Here is a 17,201-nt window from a genome sequence, read left to right as displayed (position 1 = left end):
AACTCAGTTTTTGCTTATAAAATGGAAATACAGTTCATGTGAGCTGAGTTCGATAACTGCATAATTTGTGGTGCAGGACGCGGGCACTTACCCTTTCTCCATGGCGATTATGGTTGGACTGACACGGGGGCCGATCTGCCTCACTTTTAATAACTACTTTGACGGCCAGTCGAGGTCACCGTATCAGCTGTCCTCCAATTGGAATGTTAAGCTAGTTCGAAATTAGCAGAGGCTTATCAGTCAGTGGCACCGAGTAAACACGGGCTCCCCTCCCAGGCGTATCGCGCGCTCTTGCTTACAGAAACACGACCTGCTGACACTTGTCGTCAAAAATGACGCCAGCGCTGGGTGACGCGCTAAAAGGCGGGCACTCCAGCCACCAGAGGCTACGGCCACTCGAAGGATCGGTGAACTTTACGCATACAAAAAGAAATAGCTGGCTCCACTTTTTCCCTAAATACGTAACTTAGATGTCGAGGAGCTACGTAACGATAAACCGGTTCTCTCTCGCCCTGTGACGGTTTAGCTATAATTGGACAAATTTAACTTTCCACAATCTTTTTGTACGTTTTTGAGATAAGCCTCTTAGCTCTAATATTTTAGGGAACAAAGTACCCCCAGAAAGAAAAGCATCAAGAGTCAGTTTTATGTAAATAATAAACATACCAGACAAAAAATTTACTGTTTTTAAACTATTAAAGTAGCACCTTCACTAGCGTTCACAAGTCCAATTATTTTAGTTTCACTCAATGTTTTGCAAGTTATGTTGATCGTACTGACAACTCATCACGATGTGGTCAGTGTCAATACGTTTACATGTAATATACATTTTCTCAGTGGAAATGCAAGTACATACTGGCCATTGATAAAAGTATTTTTATGGATCTACAACAAAATCTGACAACGTAATTCAGCCCCTTAATTGTTATCTACTCCAAGATTCATCTGTTGAGTAGCAGGAGTTGTCAAGTAATAATTATTTCAATTTGTATTTAAAAATTTCATTATCTGTCAGCACTTTGACTTCACGAAGGACGTGTTCAAATATTTTTTTTTATGGCTACATACTCTACTCCATTTTGCGCAACATTAATGTTAAATAGTCGATAACGAAGGTTGTTTTTGTTCATTATTTTCTGAAAATGCCTGATTCTTCACAACAAATTTCTTAAGAGAATAGATGTACTGTGTGTCTGTTGTTAGTATCTCTAATTTTTTTAAATATTTGCCTACACGAAGCTCGAGGGTGCATACTAGACGTAATCATTACAGCACGTTTCTCTGTCTGTTTGTGGGATTGCTCCACTAAATTATTGACGTAGGTTCGAAAGGCAACATCATCGTCCCATTCTTACCCCAATAACTCATCGTCATTTTTATCTGTTTTCCTTCTTCACTCATGTCGGTTAGACCACCCGCATGACGTTTCGCTCGACTGGTGTGGTGTTCCAGGTGACACCAGATATTTTTACAATCTACACAGTTTAAGGTCAGTCCAGAAACGTTATTCCTATTGTATGTACGTCACGTTAATAAGAGACAGTTTAGCCACAGTGTATGGGAAAAATTTTGTCAGGACTGTTAAGTTACGATGCCCATTAAGAAGACATGCAACCTACCACAGTACCGTGTTCTGTACCAGCTGATATACCTAATCAGATCTAGTGCACTGGTCACCTCAACCACGTTGCCCATTTCGTGTGATTTCATAATGCCCACAAGGTCACACGGCCTTCTACTTTTTGTACCATCTCTTGCACGCAGTCCTCCACGAAAGGTTCAGGGTATCTGTCGTGAATACCATGCCATAGGTCTAAAGCATTTGACACATAACACACTTCCAGATTTTCCCGATCTACTTTGGTTCGTTCACTGCCACCGAGCTGCACGTTCTCCTCCACCGAAGACTGTTCCAGAAACCCATGCAACACAGTACCATCAGGAACGTTCGTTCGAGAAGGAGAAGTAAACTCGCTCTGTGGATCGTGCCACATACACTTATAGCCACCAGTGACGGAACACCGCTGTTCGCAATTCATCTTTATCGTCTGTCGGTAGCGATTTTCAATTAAAGTTAAAGCAATTACAGCCCACGGTCATAAAATTTAAGTCTTTTGACGTATTTTCTTTTTTAATTTTTTAAAATTTTTTTGGCTGATGCTTTATCGCTTGATATTTATCTTATATGTGACATGTAAGTACTGTTTCTTTCTTGTACTGTTAGTCAGTATTTAAATTTGTATATAAAAAATTTTCCCGTAATTTAGTACTTATTTTATAGACCAATTTGAATATTTAATTTCTGATTAAGGCACTGACAGAAGTGTCGAAATCAGGTCAAAAGAATGACATTTTATGACAGAGGGCTGTAATTGCTTTAACTTTAATTTGTAAACGGTCGCTGACTACGCAGGGATGTTTAAAACTTTATTAAGTTCTTCTTATAATTGTCATCTGTTAATTCTATGCAGCAGTACTCTGTGGATCGGACTATTCCTTCACAAAATGATCTTTTGATACACCCGGAGACCTTCACCACCTTTCGCCAGTCCATCATATCTTCCCAACAACCTACACTACTGGCCATTAAAATTGCTACACCACGAAGATGACGTGCTACAGACGCGAAATTTAACCGACAGGAAGAAGATGCTGTGATATGCAAATGATTTGCTTTTCAGAGCGTTCGCACAAGGTTGGCGCCGGTGGCGACACCTCCAACGTGCTGACATGAGGAAAGTTTCCAACCGATTTCTCATACACAAACAACAGTTGACCGGCGTTGCCTGGTGAAACTTTGTTGTGATGCCTCGTGTAAGGAGGAGAAATGAGTACCATCACGTTTCCGACTTTGATAAAGGTCAGATTGTAGCCTATCGCGATTGCGGTTTATCGTATCGCGACATTGCTGCTCGCTTTGGTCGAGATCCGATGACTGTTAGCAGAATATGTAATCGGTGGGTTCAGGAGGGTAATACGGAACGCCGTGCTGGATCCCAACGGCCTCGAGATGACAGGCATCTTATCCGCGTGACTAACGGATCGTGCAGCCACGTCTCGATCCCTGAGACAACAGGTGGGGACGTTTGCAAGACAACAACCATCTGCACGAACAGTTCGACGACGTTTACAGCAGCATGGACTATCAGCTCGGAGACCACGGCTGCGGTTACCCTTGACGCTGCATCGCAGACAGGAGCGTCTGCGATGGTGTACTCAACGACAAACCTGGATGCACGAATGGCAAAACGGCATTTTTTCGGATGAATCCAGGTTCTGTTTACAGCATCATGATGGTCACATCCGTGTTTGGCGACATCGCGGTGAAGCAACATTGGAAGCGTATATTCGTCATCGCCATACTGGCGTATCACCCGGCGTGATGGTATGGGGTGGCATTGGTTACACGTCTCGGTCACCTCTTATTCGCGTTGACGGCACTTTGAACAGTGCACGTTACATTTCAGATGTGTTACGACCCGTGGCTCTACCCTTCATTCGATCCCTGCGAAACCCTACATTTCAGCAGGGTAATGCACGACCGCATGTTGTAGGTCCTATACGGGCCTTTCTGGATACAGAAAATGTTCGACTGCTGCCCTGCCCAGCACATTCTCCATATCTCTCACCAACTGAAAACGTCTGGTCAATGGTGGTCGAGCAACTGGCTCTTCACAATACGCCAGTCACTGCTCTTGATGAACTGTGGTATCGTGTTGAAGCTGCAATGGCAGCTGTACCTGTACACGTCATCCAAGCTCTGTTTGACTCAATGCCCAGGCGTATCAAGACCGTTATTACGGCCACAGGTGGTTGTTCTGGGTACTGATTTCTCAGGATGTATGCACCCAAACTGCGTGAAAATGTAATCACATGTCAGTTCTAATATAATATATTTGTCCAGTGAATACCCGTTTATCATCTGCATTTCTTCTTGGTGTAGCAGTTTTAATGGCCAGTAGTGTATGTTCTGAACGACAAACGAAACAGATACTGTACTATGTCCACTAAGCAGATATCCTGAACACAAGTTTTCATTCCGAAGCGTTTACTTAAGCGTCATCTCGTTACACCTCACGTGCATTCGGCAGAAACTACGATCAACAATAACTCGGGGAAGCGTTTCTTAGTACACTACACCGTCGTTGTTCCACCAGATGCATAAAATTATCTTTTGTGGATGCACGCACGTCTTTGTACGAGTAATTGCTGCTAAATTTGGTCTCAACCATTCCTTTCTTTTTCTTATGTTAGCATAATAACGCCGTTTTTCAAAGGTTCAAAGGGCTCTGAGCACTATGGGACTTAACTTCTGAGGTCATCAGTCCCCTAGAACTTAGAACTACCTAAACCTAACTAACCTAAGGACATCACACACATCCATGCCCGAGGCAGGATTCGAACCTGCGACCGTAGCGGTAGCGCGGTTCCAGACTGTAGCGTCTAGAAACGCTCGGCCACTCCGGCCGGCAACGCCGTTTTTCGTCACCATTAACGACTCATGATAGGAACGATCGATGTTGTTCACGAGCCAGTTGATGACGAGCAAGCAGGGATGCGCTTATAGCCACCCGCTTATTTTTTTATGTTGGCTTAGAGCATGTTGTACCAATTTTTGAACCTTCCCCATTGCATGAAAATGTCGCACGATGGTGGAATGAGCACGGTTCATTATATCTGCTAGCTCTCGAATATCCTGATGTGGATCTTCATCAAACCCCGAAGGTCTTCCTGAACGTGGGAAGTCACTAATGTAAAACCAATCCTTATTAAAACGAGACAACAATTTTCTTGCCGTACTGTGTCCGGTGGCATTATCCCCAAACACGGAGCAAATGTTTCTGGCTGCCTCTGCTGCTGTCACCCTCCTATTGAACTCAAACCGAAGAATATGGCGGAAACGATGACATTTCCCCACTTGGCACTCCATTTTCTAGCATCAACAGGTCCACTCAGTATCTCCAAATGACCAAATGACAATATTCAAACTCGAATAGCAACAGTGAACTACAAATAAAAATGGCAATAGTTAAATAAACCCACAGAAACCGGAATACCAACATGCAAAACAAATGTGCTACGAACTTACGGACCACCTAATATTTTACGCAATTTCTTTTAACAAGACACGCACTCTTAGCACCAATAAATAAGAGTAGACGAGTACACACACGAGTATACACCTGCGAGTGAGTGTAACGTTCGTGGTATATACTATCCCCCTCGTACCAATGTACAAAATTCGTCCAGTTTCATTCACAAATGGAGATGTAAGAAATGACTGGACTTACGTATCCTGGAGATATATACAGTTTATGTAACTAAATTAATGTAAAGTTGACCGTAACGTCTTTATTAAGTTATGCAGATCTTTCATATTACATGGACAGTTGGAATGACTCTTGCTACACACTGTTGCTGACGATATAGTCTCCATTATGGGGACAGTATTTACGCCATCGGTGAACGCAACCCATGCTTTCATTTTCAAATAAATCACTTGTGTATTGACATATCCACTTCTTTGAACTTGTTTCCATCTCGTCTACGTCGTCAGATCGCTATCTTCGGAGACTGTTCTACACTGGGTCAAGCCGTAATGATGCCGGAGGTCGCCAGATTTGCTTTGTATAGTGGATGGCAGACAAGTCAAATTAGACAATACATTCGAAAGAGAAATGAGGTCGCAAAACAACCATCGGGAATTTGAATCGAATTCAGAATCTTGTCTAGTATCTTTCTTCGGAGCTTCTCAGAGTTTCTGAAGTGCCTCAGTGCAATGCACGCTGCTACATGCTACGACCGGGCTACAGTTAATAGCCGGCCGGAGTGGCCGTGCGGTTCTAGGCGCTACAGTCTGGAACCGAGCGACCGCTACGGTCGCAGGTTCGAATCCTGCCTCGGGCATGGATGTGTGTAATGTCCTTAGGTTAGTTAGGTTTAATTAGTTCTAAGTTCTAGGTGACTGATGACCTCCGAAGTTAAGTGGCATAGTGCTCAGAGCCATTTGAACCATACAGTTAATATAACATGTAAATAAAAACATAGCCTTCGTTTATTCGCCGATGTCGGGAACTTAGAAATCTTTCGTTTGTGCTCAAGTTATGTTAATAAAATGTTGATTTGGGTAGTGATTCGACCTTATTGGTTGGAAACATCAAACATTTATATCGTCACCATTAACCACAGCTGATGTTAATTCACGCTTTTCATATCAACCTGTAATGGTTTTGTTATTGTTTCACCAACGATACATTTTCTTTGATGCGCCGCTTCGATACTGAATTCGGAGCATGTGAGAAGTAAACAGACACAAAATCCCTCTTTATACTATGATTTATTACTTTTCAAAAATCATGTACTGTACAAGTAAGGGAATTTTTTCGCGCTGTATGTTTTCGGAAGAAAAACTTGTTATTATGAGAAACACAGATGTGATCCATATAGGTTATCAAGTTTTTCTGTGATTCTGCAGTTCACACATATCACTCAAAAAGGTCAGTAGTCCAGCCTTCTTGTTGCTGTTAGTGCCTTCTCCCATGCTCTGGAGTCATTTTTTCATCCTCGATAAACGTAACAATTATGATGAACAGTGTACCAGATTTCTTTTGAAACAACACAGAATTCAATCGGCACCAGGTATCTTATCGATTTTTAGTGCCTCGGTTATTTCTCGACGCCAATGATATTGATCCTGCAACATTCATCTCGACTTCACTTCGCAATAAAAGGCGTGAAAGCATGGTTCGCCATTTCACATCAGAACTACAGTTATAATGTCACTTCTTACATCGTCTATAAGGGTTTGGATGTCTCTAGAGCACTGGCAACCTTATATGAAAATGTTTAGTTCGATCTTGTGATAAGCCTGAAAGGTGGCTACACTGAGCCACAGCGCCAGATATTGCGCCAAAGATTATTATTCCGCCGCCTCCACTGGTGCAGTAGTAGTTGAGAGGATGTCGAGGGCAGTAGTAGTTCAGAGGATGTCGAGAGCAGTTGTTCTGTTGGGCGAGAGAGTAGATGCTGTTCAGTTAGTGTAATGTATAGATGGAAGATGATGCAATTATCACAGTCTATTTTTCGTCAATATATATTGAGGTACAAAAAGTATTACAGATTTCTTTAATGACAATGCTTCTTGGTCACAGGTTCAGTCAATAAAGCATCTGGCTCGTGTTCATGTATTAGACTTGTAATTCTGGTTTCTATGTGCAATTATAGTATTTCTGGTTTTTGAATTAGTTCATTATAAATGGTGTTTAAAATATCTTGTCGTATTGAGGAAGAACCGAGGCAGATACATGTACGTTGAGTCACACTACCACACACAGAACAGTTACACTTGTGCTTTGTTGTTTCGTAGCTTTTATAGTTGCAGGGGACTTAATTAATCAATTGTGTTAATGGAAATTTCTTGTCATTCTTTATTTTTATTTTATGCAGTCAGATTGCGTGGTAATACTAGCCAGGGCCAATCGGTTACGAGACTTCGTAACCGGTCACACAGCTACTAAAATTATTGCATTTATTCATTATTCTTTTTAATTAAGCCCCCATGCAAGCCCACCAAACAACTTCGGCATCGCCCATAACAGGTCACTCACTTTTCGAAATACAAGGTCTTAATGAAAGCGGCTTACTCTTAAAAACTTGTCATGTCGCCACGAAATACAGGCCCTACAATCGTGTGGACTTTAGATCTCGGCTCTGCTATTCTGCAGTTCAATATGCTTGCTCGCTCGGTCTACGTGATTAGGGGTAGCATTTGGATGAGGATTTCTATTTGCCCTGTGTAGATGCCTGGCTGTCAGGGTGGATTATAATGTGGCGGAACTACAAAAATAATACATTACCTGAGAAACGCCAAGAAAAATCGTTGCATGCTCCATCTCCAACGGTGGTCCATGCACCATAAGTGAAGTTGCTTACTACATCTTAGCCGACAGATCACTCGCATTAAATGAATGTTCTAGGTAACCATTTGAAAGGAATCCTTGATACACATTCCAAGAAAAAAAGCATTCATTTATAGATAGTCAAAATCATGCGGCAAGGTCAACAATGCTGATGATGTTCTAAATTGATTTTTTAGATCCTTAACAAAACATACACAGTGTGTCCCAGTTCAGTTAGGACTACTTGTATGAAATTCCATATTGTAATGCTATCTCGTGGCGAGTTCCGGCATTACGATCCTTAAAGTTTCAAAGTCAGATGTGTAGGAAGTCAAAGCGCAAGGGTAGCATTGCTGCAGCGGGCATCCTGGGTGCGAAGGTAATAGTACGTGTCTCACACTCGTCGGAAAATGGCAGTGGAGCTGTAGGGCAAGATCAGGTTTTTTAAGTCCTTCAGCGTTTGTTGGCGAGGATTCGTTGAATTCGACCCTAATACCAAGAGGCAGCTTCAAGGTTGCTTCTCCATGACGACACCCCAACTCACAAAACGAGGACTGTGCACGAGCTTTTGACCAGCAAATGCGTCACAGTCCTGGATCACCCACCCCATTCGCCGGATTCGGCCCCATCTGACTTCTGGTTATTCCCAAAATTGAGGTTGGCAACGAAAGAACACCGTTGTGACGCACTAAGGGACATCCAAGAAATTTGCACTGCAGTACTAAATGCATCTCCACAAAAGGACTACAATGACTGTTTCAAAACACTTTTGAAACGATTTCAGCTGTGTTTTGATTCAGGAGGAGACAATTTTGAATAAATACAGTGATTTTGTGAAGATAATCAATGACTTTTCTTTTTCATAGCCTTAATGGAAAGGGGCAGCACTGTGTGTTACTCTAACACGAAAAAACCAAAAATATTTATATGGCTTCTTTATACTTACATAACGTTTTGAGATGGCAATCAAGTCTACATCACTTTTATTAGTATTATCATCGGCTGCCTTAAGCCTAATACACTTGAATAACTTTATTTCTCAGCTAGAATTGTTTCTTAAGACAGCAAAAGGAAAGTACTGACTATATGAAAGACAGTAAACATCCCTTGCATTGGTAGAGAATTGCAAGTCACGATATTTTCAGGAAGGAACTTTATCAAGAATGTCGAAGAGCATTCAGACTCATCATAGACAGATTTTAAAAACTAATGGAAGAAATATGTTTAAGAAGTTGCTCTAGGACCTCAGTATGGATGGGTTATCTCGAGAACATTTAACAGGCTGAGGATCAGAGCGGACAGATCCAAAGACAACAGAATTAAATAGTGAATGCTAGAAGATCTACGTCTCTTGTGTGAATGAGAAAAAATTAACCAATTTCGCATATTTTAACCTTCCCTCAAAGTCCGATACAGTGCATGTAATGTTGACGATTGATGAAACAGCAACATAGGCAAAATATGACTGTGAAGAAATAAATTTCTGTTAAAAATTTCTTAATGTTCATGAGTTTTAAAAGTTCATTTTCTAGTAACTGAAACACAATTGTTTCTTGGAATTTATAAAGTGTTTCGCATGTGACATAGAATAAATAAATACAAACTTGGGAGTGATCTTGTAATAACGTTACATAGGTAACTACCATAGTCTAGCAGTTAACATCTCTACCTAAAAACTATAGTCTCTGTAATTTATGAGTCATTTGTAAGACTGAGAGAATCCTTTCCCCTAGCAACAGAAGAATTCATAGCAGTAATATTCACTCTTTCAAAACCACTGTAACTGGGGACTGGTTTAATGCGAAAAGGTATAGGGCACATTCTTATTACTAAAGGCAGAATTCGCTCCTGGAAGAAGAAAAAAATCTGATGCGAGCAACAGCTTGGAAAATATCGAGGCTTGATACTCCAGTATAACTTATACAAAATACACTGACTGTGATAAACATTTCTTAATCTTATAATTCGTACAGCCTTTTTTTAAAAAGAAAAAAGAACGAGATGCACATTGATATAAAGAACCCCTGGAAAAGTTGCCCTTCCAGTGGGCAGGCCTATTTGAGATGTGGCAGAGGTATGTCATCTCACTGTGCACACTCATTTCAGAGTTAATAGATTTGATGATTAAAACAATGATTAAGAGAAGGGAGTAGATGGAAAGCTAAGTAGATGGATGTGAATTTATATTAAAGTGAGGTTGGTGGAAACCACATCGTGAACTGAGCCTGGGATCACGAGATATTTGAATTTTGATTGAGCGTAATTGTCAAAATTGACGGTAGATGGCAGCAGCCATGCAGAGCCCTTATAGCGCAGGAGGAAGAAGGCGAGCACAAAAAGCGCAAGTCCTCATGGCAGGAGTTCGGAGTGTGGCGCCGGAAGTCTGGAAGACTGTCCTAAGAATACTAGTAGGGCTAAAAATAAAGATATGGTATAATTTGTAGGGGCTGATACACTCTCAGCTACGACATGGTGCAACAGTCCAAGGAGGAGCAGAATGGAAAGGAAACATAGTCCATCATATAATTATGCATGGGTAGAGTAAGGCACTCAGGCACTCCGTCTTCAGGCCACGAGTGGCCTACCGGGACCATCCGACCGCCGTGTCACACTCAGTGGAGGATGCGGATAGGAGGGGCGTGGGGTCAGCACACCGCTCTCCCAGCCGTTATGATGGTATTCTTGACCGAAGCCGCTACTAATCGGTCGAGTAGCTCCTCAATTGGCATCACGAGTGCACCCCGAAAAATGGCAACAGCGCATGGCGGCCTGGATGGTCACCCATCCAAGTGCCGACCACGCCCGACAGCGTGATCTCACGGGAACCGGTGTATCCACTGCGGCAAGGCCGTTGCGTATAGAGTAAGGAGGATGGAGTAATTATTTCACATATTATTCTGAGAGTGTCTCCCCCAGAGTCATTGAGTTAGGCCATTATATTATGAGAAGGATGAATACTACAAAAGTAGATTGTCTGACGTCACTGAAGTCCCGAAAGGTTAGTAGTGTGGGTGATGAGTCATTGTCTACATCTACATCTACATCTACATTTATACTCCGCAAGCCACCCAACGGTGTGTGGCGGAGGGTACTTTACGTGCCACTGTCATTACCTCCCTTTCCTGTTCCAGTCGCGTATGGTTCGCGGGAAGAACGACTGTCTGAAAGCCTCCGTGCGCGCTCTAATCTCTCTAATTTTACATTCGTGATCTCCTCGGAAGGTATAAGTAGGGGGAAGCAATATATTCGATACCTCATCCAGAAACGCACCCTCTCGAAACCTGGCGAGCAAGCTACACCGCGATGCAGAGCGCCTCTGTTGCAGAGTCTGCCACTTGAGTGTATTAAACACCTCCGTAACGCTATCACGGTTACCAAATAACCCTGTGACGAAACGCGCCGCTCTTCTTTGGATCTTCTCTATCTCCTCCGTCAACCCAATCTGGTACGGATCCCACACTGATGAGCAATACTCAAGTATAGGTCGAACGAGTGTTTTGTAAGCCACCTCCTTTGTTGATGGACTACATTTTCTAAGCACTCTCCCAATGAATCTCAACCTGGTACCCGCCTTACCAACAATTAATTTTATATGATCATTCCACTTCAAATCGTTCCGCACGCATACTCCCAGATATTTTACAGAAGTAACTGCTACCAGTGTTTGTTCCGCTATCATATAATCATACAATAAAGGATCCTTCTTTCTATGTATTCGCAATACATTACATTTGTCTATGTTAAGGGACAGTTGCCACTCCCTGCACCAAGTGCCTATCCGCTGCAGATCTTCCAGCATTTCGCTACAATTTTCTAACGCTGCAACTTCTCTGTATACTACTGCATCATCCGCGAAAAGCCGCATGGAACTTCCGACACTATCTACTAGGTCATTTATATATATTGTGAAAAGCAATGGTCCCATAACACTCCCCTGTGGCACGGCAGAGGTTACTTTAACGTCTGTAGACGTCTCTCCATTGATAACAACATGCTGTGTTCTGTTTGCTAAAAACTCTTCAATCCAGCCACACAGCTGGTCTGATATTCCGTAGGCTCTTACTTTGTTTATCAGGCGACAGTGCGGAACTGTATCGAACGCCTTCCGGAAGTCAAGAAAAATAGCATCTACCTGGGAGCCGGTATCTAATATTTTCTGGGTCTCGTGAACAAATAAAGCGAGTTGGGTCTCACACGATCCATAGAGAATGTTCATGATGTTGGAATAGATCAGATGTGTGACAAAAAGCTTATGCCGTGTGATACGTTTTCATCCCGACGCAGGTTGGTAAGTTGAAGGATGTGGTGTGTATGGTTGTTTATTGTATCAGTGCTGCGACTATATCATTACTGGTGACCTCTTGGTCATGTTATGCTTAGATTATTTTCGGAGAATATGGTATCTTACTTACTGCATCAGATTCTAAACTATCCACGTGCTTTAGTCTTAAGTTCTGCATAGCAGAGAGCATAAATCAAATATTGCACAGAATAGCAGTGTTGTGGCAGCTTGAATTGTAAATTCATACGTTAGTAACTTTTTCGTTCATGGTAGTAGTGTCGTGTTGGCCGGAAGTATGTATAAGGGACAGTCACATGAAAACGAGACAGATAGGAAAAATAAGTGAACTGTACAGTATTTCAAAAGTAATCACCATAACTTCACTACTGGCCATTAAAATTGCTACAACACGAAGATAACGTGCTACAGACGCGAAATTTAACCGACAGGAAGAAGATGCTGTGATATGCAAATGATTAGCTTTTAAGAGCATTCACACTAGGTTGGCGCCGGTGGCGACATCTACAACGTGCTGACAAGAGGAAAGTTTCCAGCCGATTTCTTATACACAAACATAAATTGACCGGCGTTGCCTGGTGAAACGTTGTTGTGATGCCTCGTGTAAGGAGGAGAAATGCGTACCATCATATTTCCGACTTTGATAAAGGTCGGATTGTAGCCTATCGCGATTGCGGTTTATCGTATCGCGACATTGATGCTCGCATTGGTCGAGATCGGATGACTGATAGCAGAATATGGAATCGGTGGGTTCAGGAGGGTAATATGGAACGCCGTGATGGATCGCAACGGCCTCGTATCACTAGCAGTCGAGATGACAGGCATCTTATCCGCATGGCTGTAACGGATCGTGCAGCCACGTCTCGATCCCTGAGACAACAGTTGGGGACGTTTGCAAGACAACAACCATCTGCACGAACAGTTCGACGACGTTTTCAGCAGCATGGACTATCAGCTCGGAGACCATGGCTGCGGTTACCCTTGATGCTGCATCACAGACAGGAGCGCCTGCGATGGTGTACTCTACATCTACATCTACATCTATACTCCGCGAGCCACCTTACGGTGTGTGGCGGAGGGTACTTATTGTACCACTATCTGATCCCCCCTTCCCTGTTCCATTCACGAATTGTGCGTGGGAAGAACGACTGCTTGTAAGTCTCCGTATTTGCTCTAATTTCTCGGATCTTTTCGTTGTGATCATTACGCGAGATATATGTGGGCGGTAGTAATATGTTGCCCATCTCTTCCCGGAATGTGCTCTCTCGTAATTTCGATAATAAACCTCTCCGTATTGCGTAACGCCTTTCTTGAAGTGTCCGCCACTGGAGCTTGTTCAGCATCTCCGTAACGCTCTCGCGCTGACTAAATGTCCCCATGACGAATCGCGCTGCTTTTCGCTGGATCATGTCTATCTCTTCTATTAATCCAACCTGGTAAGGGTCCCATACTGATGAGCAATACTCAAGAATCGGACGAACAAGCGTTTTGTAAGCTACTTCTTTCGTCGATGAGTCACATTTTCTTAGAATTCTTCCTATGAATCTCAACCTGGCGCCTGCTTTTCCCACTATTTGTTTTATGTGATCATTCCACTTCAGGTCGCTCCGGATAGTAACTCCTAAGTATTTTACGGTCGTTACCGCTTCCAATGATTTACCACCTATGGCATAATCGTACTGGAATGGATTTCTGCCCCTATGTATGCGCATTATATTACATTTATCTACGTTTAGGGAAAGCTGCCAGCTGTCGCACCATTCATTAATCCTCTGCAGGTCTTCCTGGAGTACGTACGAGTCTTCTGATGTTGCTACTTTCTTGTAGACAACCGTGTCATCTGCAAATAGCCTCACGGAGCTACCGATGTTGTCAACTAAGTCATTTATGTATATTGTAAACAATAAAGGTCCTATCACGCTTCCTTGCGGTACTCCCGAAATTACCTCTACATCTGCAGATTTTGAACCGTTAAGAATGACATGTTGTGTTCTTTCTTCTAGGAAATCCTGAATCCAATCACAAACCTGGTCCGATATTCCGTAAGCTCGTATTTTTTTCACTAAACGTAAGTGCGGAACCGTATCAAATGCCTTCCTGAAGTCCAGGAATACGGCATCAATCTGCTCGCCAGTGTCTACGGCACTGTGAATTTCTTGGACAAATAGGGCGAGCTGAGTTTCACATGATCTCTGTTTGCGGAATCCATGTTGGTTATGATGAAGGAGATTTGTATTATCTAAGAACGTCATAATACGAGAACATAAAACATGTTCCATTATTCTACAACAGATTGACGTAAGCGAAATAGGCCTATAATTATTCGCATCTGATTTATGCCCCTTCTTGAAAATGGGAACGACCTGCGCTTTCTTCCAGTCGCTAGGTACTTTACGTTCTTCCAGAGATCTACGATAAATTGCTGATAGAAAGGGGGCAAGTTCTTTAGCATAATCACTGTAGAATCTTACGGGTATCTCGTCTGGTCCGGATGCTTTTCCGCTACTAAGTGATAGCAGTTGTTTTTCAATTCCGATATCGTTTATTTCAATATTTTCCATTTTGGCGTCCGTGCGACGGCTGAAGTCAGGGACCGTGTTACGATTTTCCGCAGTGAAACAGTTTCGGAACACTGAATTCAGTATTTCTGCCTTTCTTCGGTCGTCCTCTGTTTCGGTGCCATCGTGGTCAACGAGTGACTGAATAGGGGATTTAGATCCGCTTACCGATTTTACATATCACCAAAACTTTTTAGGGTTCTTGTTTAGATTGTTTGCCAATGTTTTATGTTCGAATTCGTTGAATGCTTCTCTCATTGCTCTCTTTACGCTCTTTTTCGCTTCGTTCAGCTTTTCCTTATCAGCTATGATTCGACTACTCTTAAACCTATGATGAAGCTTTCTTTGTTTCCGTAGTACCTTTCGTACATGATTGTTATACCACGGTGGATCTTTCCCCTCGCTTAGGACCTTAGTCGGTACGAACTTATCTAAGGCGTACTGGACGATGTTTCTGAATTTTTTCCATTTTTGTTCCACATCCTCTTCCTCAGAAATGAACGTTTGATGGTGGTCACTCAGATATTCTGCGATTTGTGCCCTATCACTCTTGTTAAGCAAATATATTTTCCTTCCTTTCTTGGCATTTCTTATTACACTTGTAGTCATTGATGCAACCACTGACTTATGATCACTGATACCCTCTTCTACATTCACGGAGTCGAAAAGTTCCGGTCTATTTGTTGCTATGAGGTCTAAAACGTTAGCTTCACGAGTTGGTTCTCTAACTATCTGCTCGAAGTAATTCTCGGACAAGGCAGTCAAGATAATGTCACAAGAGTCTCTGTCCCTGGCTCCAGTTCTGATTGTGTGACTATCCCATTCTATACCTGGTAGATTGAAGTCTCCCCCTATTACAATAGTATGATCACGAAACTTCTTCACGACGTTCTGCAGGTTCTCTCTGAGGCGCTCAACTACTACGGTTGCTGATGCAGGTGGTCCATAGAAGCATCCGATTATCATATCTGACCCACCTTTGATACTTAACTTAACCCAGATTATTTCACATTCGCATTCTCTAATAACTTCACTGGATATTATTGAATTCTTTACTGCTATAAATACTCCTCCACCATTGGCGTTTATCCTATCCTTGCGGTATATATTCCATTCTGTGTCTAGGATTTCGTTACTGTTCACTTCCGGTTTTAACCAACTTTCCGTTCCTAATACTATATGCGCACTATTTCCTTCAATAAGCGATACTAATTCAGGAACCTTGCCCTGGATACTCCTGCAGTTTACCAATATTACGTTAACTTTTCCTGTTTTTGGTCTCTGAGGACGGACGTTCTTTATCAACGATGTTGATGTTCTCTCTGGTAAGCCGTCAGGTATTTTATCGTTTCGCCCAAGGGGGGGTCCCTCTAACCTAAAAAACCCCCGTGTGCACGCCACACGTACTCTGCTACCCTAGTAGCTGCTTCCGGTGTGTAGTGCACGCCTGACCTGTCTAGGGGGGCCCTACAGTTCTCCACCCAATAACGGAGGTCGATGAATTTGCAACCATTATAGTCGCAGAGTCGTCTGAGCCTCTGGTTTAGATCCTCCACACGGCTCCAAACCAGAGGACCGCGATCGACTCTGGGCACTATGCTGCAGATATTAAGCTCAGCTTGCACTCCGCGTGCGATGCTGGTTGTCTTCACCAAATCGGCCAGCCGCCGGAAGGAACCAAGGATAGCCTCAGAACCCAAGCGGCAGGCGTCATTCGTTCCGACAGTGCTACTATCTGCAGCCGGTCACACCCAGTGCGTTCAATAGCTGCCGGAAGGGCCTCCTCCACATTACGGACGAGACCCCCCGGCAAGCACACCGAGTGCACACTGGCATTCTTCCCCGACCTACCCGCTATTTTCCTGAGGGGCTCCATAACCCGCCTAACGTTGGAGCTCCCTATAACTAATAGGCCCGCCCTCTGTGACTGTCGGGACCTTGCCGGAGAATCGGCCACTGGCCCAACAGGCGAGGCATCCTGTGGTGGCTCGGAAACGATGTCATCACCACCAGGAAGCACCCCGTACCTGTTGGAAAGGGGTAAGGCAGCTGCCACGCGGCCAGATCCCACCTTCGCCTTTCGGCCAGGCACGCGCGAGCCCACCACTGTCCGCCATTCACCCTGGAGTGATGGCTGACCGGTAAGATGCTCACTGCCGGAAGACGCAGCGACATCAGGGGTTCCATGTGATTCCAAGGCCACCGAAGTAGGCATAGGTCTCACCACAGTTGCCCCAACGCCACTACGAGCCGACGCCTGCGCCTCGAGCTCGATGAGCCTAACAGACAAAGCCTCCACCTGCCCCCGAAGAGTGGCCAATTCTCCTTGCGTCCGCTCACAACAACCACAGTCCCTACACATGACTATGTTTACCCTACTCTATACGGTGACAAATTCCCAAGATAATCTTCTGATGAGCTACTCTGATAATCAAGAAACACTCA

At 43.4% G+C, this 17,201-nt stretch overlaps 1 protein-coding gene across 1 annotated transcript in view; it reads right to left on the bottom strand.

Annotated features, from left to right (window-relative positions):
• LOC126236603 (cytochrome b5-related protein-like) overlaps positions 1–216 on the bottom strand; it is a 28,521-nt gene extending 28,305 nt beyond the window's left edge. Inside the window, exon 1 of the mRNA XM_049946040.1 lies at positions 92–216. Coding sequence (XP_049801997.1) covers positions 92–102 — 11 coding nt within the window. The 5' untranslated portion in view covers positions 103–216. The remainder of the gene's footprint in view (positions 1–91) is intronic.
• Between the last annotated feature and the right edge of the window lie 16,985 nt (positions 217–17,201).

This window comes from Schistocerca nitens, chromosome 2 (assembly GCF_023898315.1).
Source record: "Schistocerca nitens isolate TAMUIC-IGC-003100 chromosome 2, iqSchNite1.1, whole genome shotgun sequence".
Lineage (NCBI taxonomy): Eukaryota > Metazoa > Arthropoda > Insecta > Orthoptera > Acrididae > Schistocerca > Schistocerca nitens.
Note: the sequence above shows the minus strand (reverse complement) of the source record. Positions and strands in the feature narration are given on the sequence as shown.